Genomic DNA, 12234 nt, shown 5'->3' with positions numbered 1-12234 from the left:
TCATATATGATGAAGCAGAAAACCAAAGTCAGGTATATATTACTCCATCAAGCTTCCCAAAAAAGTCAGCCAACATAACAAAATACAGATTTAAAAAACTACATTATAAGAATGGATTTGCATAGATTTGAAAAACCTTAATATCATTAAATGAAGAGATTAAATGTGATTCTTATGAGGTAGTATTACACATTTAATAGATAGCTAAAATTTAAAAAATAGTGACATACTAAATACTGATGAAGATGCAGAGAAATGGAATCTCACATATTGTTAGTGTGAATGTAAAATGGCATAGTCACTAGGGAAAACAGAAAGGCAGTTTCTTTAAAAAAGAAACTAAATAAAAAACTAAATATACCCATATGGTGCAGCAATTATATTCCTGGGCATTTATCTCAGAGAGAAATGAAAATGTATTTTCACACAACCACCTATATACAATTAATTGTTCATGGCACCTTTATTTGTTATAAGTAAAACCTGGAAACAACTAAAATGTCCCTCAATGGGTAAATAGTTAAGCAACTCTGGAGTACCCGTACCATGGAATACTTCAGCAAGAGAAAAAAAAAATTATTAATACAGGAAACAATTTTCCAGATGGATCTCAAGAGCATTATACTAAGTAAAAAAAGCACTCTCAAAATATCATGCAATTTCATTGACATAATCCTGAAATGACAAATTTAAAGAAATAGAAAACAGATGAGTGGTTGCCAAGGATTAGGGATGGTGAAGGGTAGCAGGTTGAGTGTGACTGTATGTAGTATGAGGGAGATCTTTGTAGTGATAGAATAGTTCTGTATCTTGACTGAGATGGTTCTATAGGAAAGTATGCAAGTGATAACATGACACAAAGCAATGTACCCACATTGAATAAGTGCAAGTTATGGGGTTTGATATTGTATTATAACTATATAATTTGTAAGTATTCAGCAGTTTAGGGCCCTAAAAAAAATTAACTGCCAACATATCCAGAATCACAGGAAACATTTGCTGGGCCCATAAAGCATAGGGAGAGCAAGAAACACCTAAAAAGGGGAAGGCAGAGCCTGTCCCAACCTGCTGCTGGGGCTGATAAAACTATACTTCGGGAGTTTACTAGAAGAGAGAATTTAGAAATTCCTGCCAGATCATAAGCAAACACTCTGGGGCCACCTGCACAGTAAATCTCAGAAAGAGACAGAGTGAGCTGCCCCCTATGTCCTATTTAAACCAGGAATCCCGGGCCTCCCCTGGTGGCGCAGGCGGTTGTGCGTAGCACTGTGAAGCTGTCTGCAGCCTCTGTAATGCCAGTTCTATCCTGGCCAGCTGGTGAGGGTCCCACATGGTGCAGCAGACCTCTCCTGTCTTGCCCACTTCTCCCCTCAGTAATGTGTTTTGTCAGTCTGCCTGTTCTGTTCCCCGCTGTCTCTGGTGAATCCTCTCACCCTCCCGCAAATCTGGCCTGTACCCTGGCTCTTGTATAAATAAAATAAAATAAAATCTTAAAAAAAAAAAAACAACACACAGGAATCCCTCACCACTCAGCATCGTTGTTCTTCCATGGACTCTGCCCACTTGGACTCCTTCCTACGTGTAATGTCACTGAATAAACTTTGCTTTGCTTTGTCTAGACATGAATTCTTTCATGGCCACAATTAAGAACAGAGGACCCTCCCGTCAAAACCTGATAAAAGTAACTACTGGTGCAAACTGGGTGAGGAATATGTGGGACCACTCTACATTATCTTTGCAACTTTTTCTGTTACTTCAGTATCTTTTATTATCTTCACATAGTTTTAAAAATTGTACCTGGGAGTATTAGTTTCCTGAGGCTGCTATAACAAAGAACCGCAAATCTGGTAGCTTAAGCTACAACAGAAATTAATTTACTCAGTTCTTGAGGGTGAAATTCAAAGTGAAGATGTTAATAGAGTTGGTTCTTTCTAAGGGCTGATTTCCTTTCATCTACCAATAGTCACAGGCTTGTAGATGTCTTTCTCCCATGTGTTCAACATATCCTTCCTTTAAGAACATTTCCCCTGCTTCTGAAGATGCTGGATTAGGGACCATTCTACTGGGTTAAGGGCCAGCCTAATGATCTCACCTTAAATTGATCAACTGTCAAGCCTTTTTCCAAATGGCCACAGTCACAGATACTGGGAGTTAGGAGTTAACATCCTTTTGGGGATACACAATTAACCCACAACACTGGGTCTACAAGAATCAACTGCACAAATACAGGAGACTTAAAGGAATTTTATCTTAAAAACAAAGAGAAACAAACTAAAGATAAAATTCTCTAGTTTCAGTTGACCAACCTAAATTAACATTTAAACAACACTGCTTAAAGAAGTGAGTGCCGTCTTCCATTGCACAAGTAGATGCAAATCAAAAGACAAACATAGCCAATGTTCCTCTCCTCTATCAAATTTCATATGGAGTCTTGGACGTAGCACTATACTGAATGGATAAATTGGATTCATAGGAAAATCACTGTGAGTCTAAAGTAAATGAAGATGCTAAGCCTAGACATATCTGCTGTAGGGTAAAGTAAAAAAAAAGTATCAGGCTTTTCTGCCCTCCCACCATTAGGATTGATGACAGAACCCTGCGGTCCTGAATGCACGCCTGATGGCGGGCACTGGAGTAGGGTGTGAATGCTCATATGTAGATGGGACTCACCTGGGCTAAGACTGGGCTTACAAGGGCAGTGTCACGGGGACGCCAGCAGAACCACGGGAACAGCATAACTTCAAGTAGAGTGAAAAGAACAAAAGGAGCAGAGAAGCAAAGGCCAAGAGAGAACGTCGGTGAGCCCAGAGAGAGAGAAGACTTGCTGGGACCCCTGCCTGCCATGTACCTGGTAAATCCCAATAAAAGCCTGCAAAAGCCACCGAGGGCTCCTAGGAATCTCCTTTACCCCATCTCCTGAATCATAAAGATCCTGCTCTGGCCCATCCTGCCACTACATCTGTCTTCAAAATACTCAAATTTTAAGTCCTTCATGAGACCTTAAAAAGTGACATGAATGCCACTTTGCTTGTTGAATGAATGTCAAAGCTTAAATTGTCTAGGTAGAAGAATTAGTCTTATTCAATATACGCAAACAGGTAATACTAAGACCAGGAGCACTTCCTAATATTTAGATTGTTGGAGAATTTTAATACTAGGACTATGTAGCTAATGGAAATAGCAGGCTCTAAATGTAGTGAATTTCCTATTTCCAGAAATGAGAAGTGGAACAACTCTCCATTGGCTATTCACTTTGGCATTAAGTGGGAGACTACTGCCTTGGAGTCCTTCTTTTGTTCTGCTTTTCAGTACTTTCATAGAAAAACATGTTAATATAACTGTCATAGGAATATTTTTAAAGAATTTCCTCATTTTCTGAATGCTAAATAACAAAGATGCAAATGGTTTGAAAATGGTTGAGAAAAAATGTAATTACGCTATACTGAATTAAAAGATTGATCTTAACATTATCTTTACCTGTAGTTCTATTATGAGAAATGGTTGCTTTTGTCCAATTGATGAGAAGAATTTTGCTTAATTTAGCTTAATTTTCAGAAAAAGCGTTATTTTGCCAATTTTAAAATATACACTTTTTGTACAGAACACACACCCTATTTCATCAGATACAGCAAGTATTTTTTGAGATTGTTTTGTGGGGCAAAGGTACCAAGCATACCCCCATACACTAGTTTTCACAAGTAGAACATTATTATTATAAAGACTTCTTTAGTACTTGTGTTTTAAAAACTTATGAGGTGCTTTTAGGCTGGAAAACAAAAAAGCTGAACACACTCATGTAGTTGGCACCTAGAATCTAGGTCCTTGATCAAGAAACAGAATAGTATTATGCCAGAAGTCCAGTGTTCTAGTTACTACCTCCCTCCTACAAAAGTCGTCACTATTCTGATTAAAGAAGAGATTCGTTTTGCTTATTTTTATAGTTATAGAAATGAGCTCATAGAATATATAGTCTCCAGTGTTTTTTTAATCCAATATTCAATTTGTGTGATTCGTTAATATTGTACGATGTTCAATCTCTCCTCTGTTTAGTATTCCACTCTGTAAAAGAGGCATGATATACTTTCCCATTCTACTACTGAAGAGTATTTGGGCAATGACCAGTTTGAGGCCACTATAAGTAGTAATGCTATGAACATTTTATTATAGTCATGCACATGTCCATATTTACATAGTAGGAAGGAATTGCTGAGTTATAGGATCAGCGTATCCTAAATTTTAACAGATACTGCCACACAATTTTACACCAGTTGACACTCCCACCAGCAATGCATGAGAGTTCCAATCGCTGTAAATCCTCACCCACACTTAGTATATTGTCTTTTTAGCTTTAGTCATTTTAATATTTTTGTACTAGTGTCACACTATGATTTTAATGTAGTTCCCTAATGAACGATGATGTTGAACTTCTTCTCATCTGTGCTATTCACATATCCCCTTTTATGAGGTGTCCTTGCCCAATTTTCTTTGGATTGCTAGTCTATGCTTTTAAATTTTGAACCACGTGAATGTATTACTTATTTTTTGAAAAGTAAATTCAAAGGTAATGTAATTAAAAACAAATTTCATAGAATTCTATATTGCACACTCTTCTTTGTAGAGATTTACAATATACTAGGAATTCTAAAGCTCTGCAATTCTTAAGTTCTCTCTCTCTCTCTCTCTCTCTCTCTCTCTCTCTCTCAGAGGAAAGCACAAAATACCAGTCCCCACTACCACAAATTACACAGTCACATTTCCCACATTTGGGGAAATCGCAGGGGCTAGCACATCCAGCATGCAATGGATAAATAAGCCTTACCTGAAAAACCCACTTTCATGATCTTCATGTCTCCCTTGACAGATAAGTGTAAAAGCTTTATACTTTTCATCACCACAGAACAATTTGGAGAAACGCTGTTTCCTCTCCTCTGTAATTTTATTTTTTGTGGAATTAACAACTGCCTCTTTTTCACTTTCTTAGCACTTTTAGCTTCTTTTTCCAACTTTAATACATATATAATTTGATCTATTAAATATCTATTAATCTAATTTCCCAGATATTTCAAGTTAGATGAGCTATGAATTCCTCTTTTTGTGAATAATGTTTTGAACTTAATTTGCATCTAATACACTATACTATAATTCTTACTGTCTACATCCATGTTTCTAATTAGGTTAGTCAAGTCCTTGAGGGCGGGAACCATGTTAACTAATCTTTTTATTCCAGAACAATGCCTGGCCTATTGTAGGTATTCAATTAGTCACTGTTGAATTAATGAATAAGTATAATTCAATTAATTTAACCAGTGTCCTTATTCTTAGAGTTGGCCATCATCCTGTTTCAGTGAAAATGGGTTACTTTCTAATTCTGTCATCTTTTACATATCAGGATTTCTCTTCACTTACTCCTGATTATGTTTTCTTTGTATCTTTCTTTCTTAACTTACTCCCATGTTTTGTTGGAGTACATCCTCTAGTGAATATTTCCATCCTCCCATATGTGAAAATATTTTAATTCTGCTCTTCCTCTGCCCTTTTATCCCAGTTGGTTTGTCTGAAATTTTAGATCGGAAGTTATTGTCCTTCAGAACTTTGAATATAATTTATTTCATTGTGTTTTAGCATAAAAATGTTATGGTGATAAATCCAATGCCATGCTAATTTCCATCACTTTTTGTTTCTTCTCCCAGAAAACTTTTCCAGTCTTTCTTCTTAGTCTTCTGACCCCCTTTTTTTTTTTTCTTAAAGATTTATTTATTTATTTATTTATTTGTTTATTTATACAAGCACTGGGTTGTCAGAAGCGCGGGAGGTGGAGAGAATTCACCAGAGCGGGGAACAGAACAGGCAGACCGATGAAACACACTGCTGAGGGGAGAAGCGGGCGCGGCAGGAGAGGTCTGCATGCCTTGTGGAACCCTCGCAGGCAGCCGGGAATAGAACCGGCGCTGCAGAGGCTGAGGGCAGCTTCGCAGCCCAGCGCTCAACCGCTGGGTCACCAGGGGAGGCCCACTTCTGACCCTTTTAATGATGCACTTAATATATTTTTTTGTTGTTTTCACTCACTGGTACTTGGTGGGCCTTTTCCACATGAAGATATTTCTCCTTCGGTCTTGGCAAAATTTCTTTATTTTTTGGATCATTTCCTCCCACTTTTTGTTCTTTTTCTGGAACTCTTAGTTTTTCTGAGCACTCTGTTGCAAAAAGCATATTAAGCAATAAAGCAGAGTATCACACCACATCTTGAAAGCAAAACAATTTATTTCAAATGATCAAAAATTTTGTACACATTATTTCATTACAACTGTTCACTATTGTAAAATGCCACTGTTACTCTCAACATCAAGCAATATAAAAATACAGGAAGCATTTGGTTCTCAGCAGGAAGAAATCCTCCACCAGGATTAAGAGTTCCTTTTTGCAGTTGTCTTAGAATTTATTAAATGCGTAGTATAGACTTGGCGTTGTATATATTTTCAATTCACATTCTACAAAAGTCACCAAAAGGTGAATGGTACTTGTTTAAAGCAAAACGAGGGGGAAACGTTTGCAGTCCTTTTCTGTTTGGCACTGAACACTGAGACACTTGCGATCTTCCCTGAAGTCAGAGAAGTGGATTTTTCAAGAATAGTTTTCAATTTGTGGCTCTAACTATGCGCTTAAAACAGAAAAAGTAGGCAAGAAAGGAGACACCCAGAGGACCAGTGTTTAACAGGAATGAAACACCTGTGTGCCCAGGATTGGGAACGCTGACAGGGCTTACCACTCACCCTTCACGTCTGAAGTGGCGGGAAGGGAGGGAAGCTCTGAGTCCAGGTAAGTCCAAGAGTCCACCCTACCAGACTTGCTGGGTTCCGGGAGTGTGGAGCAATCCTAAGTCACCTCGCTCCCGCGAAGCCCTCCCCGCGCAGGCGCGGAGCGACGCTCAAAAGCGCCCCCGCCCCCCGCCTCCCACGCCCATGCGGGATTCCGCGCGGCGCCAGGACAGGTGGCCCAGAGACCTCGCCCGGAAGTGAGGCCCGCTGACAGGCGGATAACGGCCAGCAGGCAGAGAGTAAAATTCCCCCACCCCCACCCCACCCCACCCCCAAAATCTTTTACAAACTTGGGGGATGAGGTGGAAAGCAGACAAGCAACGTGCCCCTTGGCCCCGCCCCTGGCCCGGGCGCCGCACGTGCCACACAGACCGCCTGGGTCGCGCCACGCAGCCCGCGGAGACCCGGGGCCTCGGGCTGAGGCGGGAACCCGCCCCGGGAGTCGCGATCCCCCGCCCCTCTCCCCTCTGACGTCGCCTGGGAAGTCTGGGGTGGGAGGATCTCGGCTGCCCGGGCTCAGTGGCGTGGCGCGCCGGGGCCGGGAGAGGAAGCTCCTCCTCGACGCGTCGCGCCGCCTCAGCCTTGACCGGGTTCTCAGAGCAGAGTCCGCTCCCGCTCCGGAACAGCCGCGGCCGGCGTGGGCCGCGCGGGGCATGGGCGACCGCGTGACCTAGTGTCGGGCAGCCAGGAGGACTCGGCCGGGCCGACCGCGCGGGGGCGGACCCGGGCGGCCGAGGGGGCGCGGGAGCCGAGGGAGAGCCGGGCACACCCGGAACCGGCCGGCGCCTGAGCGCCCTGAGCGCGCGCGACCATGAACGGGGAGGCCATCTGCAGCGCCCTGCCCACCATCCCCTACCACAAGCTCGCCGACCTGCGCTACCTGAGCCGCGGCGCGTCCGGCACCGTGTCGTCGGCCCGCCACGCAGACTGGCGCGTCCAGGTGGCGGTGAAGCACCTGCACATCCACACGCCGCTGCTCGACAGGTAGGTCGCCCCCGCTCCGCGACGGGGCCCCGAATTCAGCCGCATCCCCACCCCGCCGGCCAGGCCCGGAGAGAGCGGCCACCGGAGCCCCAAAGGTGGTGAGCACGGGGCCTCAGGCACACCCCTCGTCGCCTCCAGGCAGCCCGAGGCCTGGGGCTGGCCAGGTGGCGAGAACCGGCTTCTCTAGAGATGCAGCCTGTGCGTTCCTCCAGGTTCTTTCCCTGCCTCCTCCTTCCCTCTTGCACTCCTGGGCTTCCCGGCACTGTCCAGCCAAAAAAAAAAAAATTAATCTAGGTGTGAAGTAATCTCTGAATTACGTAGTTGTGTAAACAGTTGGCAGATCAGTAAAACGGGGGAGAAACCGGCACTCACAGCCCAACTCTAAACGTCCTATTGAAATGGGATTGAAATTGACGGGCGTTTACAGCGAGCATGGGTTTTGTTTTTTGTAGTAATTTTGAAATCGGATTCTACCCTCACCGGCCAGTGGGTCACTCTTAGCCACACGTGGCCATGGAGCGCTTGAAAAGGAACTGTGAGTGTAAAATACCGATTTCACTCTTAGTACTAAAAGAGGAAGTATAAAACCTCATGGACGCTTATATGTTGATAACCTAAGATTATAGTATCTTTTATCGATTGGGTTGAATGTAAGATAACATTAAAATTCATCTCACTTGTCTTTTTTTACTAGAAAATTAGAAAATTTTAGATTGTGTAAATGTTCACATTACATTTTCATGGAACAATACTGCTCTAGAGTCTAGGATGCTGTGGGTTGGGGGTTTTGTTGTTTTGTTGGCAGTGGTGGTTTATTACCTGTAGTCATGAAACTTTCGCTGTCAAATTTACCCTGGCAGTTTAGCGCCTTTCACACAGGAAAGCCTGTCCCCAGAGGAAATATGTATGATTTGTGCTAACTGTAAACTGAATTAGAAGACTATTAAAATGGCAAAGCCAAAACCAATATTTTGAATGTCTCTCACATCCTAAAACACTTTTAGTATAACGTGGAAATTTTAAGGGAAGGCTAGTTTCTGTTTCCAGGAAAATATTTCAACCACATGTCAGAAACTCGTGACTCTATGTGTTAGTCAATGGGTCTAGTCACTTAGTCTATTTGTTTTCCTTACAATAGCGATTTAAGTAGGCCCTGATTAGGTTCTTAGTTAACATCTCTGACTGCACATTCTCCCCTCTTCCCCTTATATCTAATGTGAAAATACCTCCTATTAGATGCCTGATTAGCCAGAGGTTGCTAATGTCCAATACAGTTAAGTTTATCAGCATCAGCCCTACCAATGTTACTGGACTTTCATCTTTTGCCAGTGTCACTATCAGACTTGGATGGGCCAGATCTCACAGAAGTCTGAGACACCTCTAAAGACTGTTCCACTTTTTGCATACCATAATACGAGTCTGGTGCTATACAGGGTGTGGTGTTGTTTACCCTGGACCTTGAATTCTGTGGAGCAAGTGCTAGGCAAGGGACTATATGTGCATGTAGTCAGTTTGAAGGGTAGTGATTAGAGAGGGCGGATATCTTTTAAAATCAACTATGCAAATATATGGAAATCTAACATTAAAAGATCTACTAGGTATTCTATAACAAATCGATCCTCCCATTTTGGATGTTGCTTCTAAGGTTTTTTGTTTATTTTTTTAAAGATTTACTTATTTATGCATGTGAGAACTGGGATGTAAGCCAGAGGTCCTGGGGCCAGGGTGGGGAGGGGGGGCTTCACCAGAGAGAATAGGGAGCAAAACTAGCAGATCTACTAAAATACACTGCTGAGGTGAGCAGTGAGCAAGACAGGAGAGGTCTGCTGAGCCATGTGGGTTGCTCCCTGGCTGGCCAGTGATCGAACTTGTGCTGCAGTGGCTGGCAACACCTTGATAGTGCTGCCTTTAACCACTGTGCCCAGGGAAGCCCACTTCTCAAGTTTTTAATTTAAGTAAATTTTGTGCCATTTGGAGGCCCAGGATTGAGGGGTCAGTTGCCTTTCCATATTCATTAACAGTTTTCATAATCTTCACTAAATTGAGTTGAAAATTAATTCTATCATCAAAGAAGCCATAAAGACCAGTGAAACACTCTGGAATAACTGCATTAGGTTCTTTTCTCCCACTTGTTACCTAAGATGTTAATATCACAGCATTTATGCAGTCTGAGTATAAAGCTGGGCTATGTAATTGACTCACAGGGTGTCTTATTTCCTCACTTACAAAGTGGGAGATGGTATATACATGTACTTCTTGGTCTCTGGTGCAAATAATGTTTGCATTGTTCTTTGGGATCTCATGAAAGAAAAGTAAGTTTATGTTCTGTTACCTGTGATTGGTGAGTCATTTTCCATAACCTGACTTGTGTCCAATAAGTGGCTCTTCCCTAACAATTTTTAACTATTTATAAGTAGATGAGTCTGATTGGTTGTTCAGACACACAGTAGGGGAAATGACTGTTATTTGACTGAAATGTTAAGTTGGATAATTTGGGTGATATATCAGCAGAAGCTGTATTTGACATTTCTATTTTTAGAATTACAAAAACCCATTTTAAACTGTTTTGGCTTTGTCTATTATTCCACTTACTCAATCTTTATAAAATCTGACTTCAATAACTTTCCTTCTTATCTGATGAAGCAGTAGAATGAGGGGAACATAGACTTAGTGATTCAAACCTTACTCCATGCCTGTCACTTATTATTGGCATGACCATTAGAAAATTACTAATTTATATGTGCCTCACTGCCCTTGTGTATAAAATAGAAATAATTAAAGCAACTGTAGAGGTTAATTTAGGATGATAGTGCATATGAAGTGGCCAAAATAGGATCAAAACAAAAGGAAGTATCTCATACTCTTAGAAGTGAGTGTATTAAGTATATATGAAATTTTGCTATCATTCCCTCTATATAGTTCTTTGAGTATTTCAGGAATTTTCAGATCCATCTTGTGTCTCCCTGTCAGGATGCAAAACAGTAATTGTCTTGTTGACCTACAACCCTTGATGCATATATAGAAATGTTTAAACTTAGGGTCTGTAAGTTAATTAAAACAGGTCTCAGACTGATAGAGTTGGTTACTTGATATTTGAGGTATTAAGTGGTAGAGATAGGGAGAAGAAGGAAGCTTTTCACTTTATATCCTCTTGTAATTTTTAAATTTCAAGGTATATTACCTATTCATAACATAAATGACTAAGATTTTTTGCTTTATTGTTTGTGTTTTGTTTCGAAAAACAAATCTCATAATCTGAGTTGGAATATCTGTTGTTTTCTTTTTTTTCAACAGTCATTCATCTAGAGCTTTGAGTGGTTACTCATCATCACTTACCCAATAGGCTTTTCCTAGAGACAATTTCTATTTTTTTTTACTGCTGCTACCAACACCCATTCAACCAGGGCAAAAACTGATGACATCTTGAATTCCTTTTTTTTTTTTTTTTTTAATAACCCTAGTCAGTCAATCACTAACCACCTGGGCATTCTATTCAGCTTGTGTTTTTATTTCCATTTGCAACCTTTATAATTTAGAGACTCTGCTTCACATCTTACCTAGTATTATAACCTCCTTAACATTCTGACTTTCAAACTGTATGTCTTTGTATTGATCCTACATTTTGCTACCAACTTAATCATCTGCTCATGTCATTCCTGCTTAAGAACCTATAGTCACAACTCAGAGATTACTACATAAAATGTAAACAGCTTCACCTGACTCTAAGCCTCTGCAGTATGACCCTGGTTCATATTCTAAGCATAGCTTTTATCTTCTTTGTATATAACTGGCACATATCTATTAGGTATACTACGTGAAAGGCACTGTTCCAGGTCCTGGGGATACACAGATGAAAAGACAAGGTCCCTCCCCTCTGAAGGTCACATCCATCTTGGTTACCCTTTTTCTAATGATTTAGAGTCTATCCATCCTTAAAGTGTAGTTGAAATCCCACCTCTAAAGACTATGGGGTAGCCCAAAGTTTACTCAGAGCTCCACATAGTTCTCTACTTACTTGTTTGCTTTTGGTGGCCTTTATTACATTCTGGTTTTTTTTTTTTAATTTTAATTTTAATTTTAATTTCTTACTTGGTCTCCTTATTTTTTTAACTTAATTGAGTAATAATTGACAAATATAATTGCATATTTTTAAAATGTGTAACATGACTTTGGTGGTGGATGTGGGTGGTGTGTTAAGATTTATCTGAAGAAGTGTGAGGCTATACCCTTAAATCGTATTATTGTTGTAAACCTACATTACATCAATAAAAAATCATATAGTTTGAAAAACTTAAGTGTACTACTTAATAATTTGATATACATACCCAATGTGGAACAATTACCAGAAGATAACAAATACTGTGTTGACATACAAATAAAAAGGTGCTCAGCATCACTAACCATCTGAGACATGCAAATCAAAACCACAGTGAGT

The 12234-nt window shown here is 40.8% G+C and overlaps 1 protein-coding gene across 1 annotated transcript in view; it reads left to right on the top strand.

Moving 5' to 3' along the window:
• Window positions 1–7561: 7561 nt before the first annotated feature.
• RIPK2 (receptor interacting serine/threonine kinase 2) overlaps window positions 7562–12234 on the top strand; it is a gene marked incomplete at its 3' end in the record, with an annotated part of 31981 nt that continues 27308 nt past the window's right edge. The window contains exon 1 of the mRNA XM_084230542.1: window positions 7562–7799. Coding sequence (XP_084086668.1) covers window positions 7627–7799 — 173 coding nt within the window. The 5' untranslated portion in view covers window positions 7562–7626. The remainder of the gene's footprint in view (window positions 7800–12234) is intronic.

The sequence above is a fragment of the Talpa europaea genome (assembly GCF_964194135.1).
Source record: "Talpa europaea genome assembly, chromosome: 3".
NCBI lineage: Eukaryota > Metazoa > Chordata > Mammalia > Eulipotyphla > Talpidae > Talpa > Talpa europaea.
Note: the sequence above shows the minus strand (reverse complement) of the source record. Positions and strands in the feature narration are given on the sequence as shown.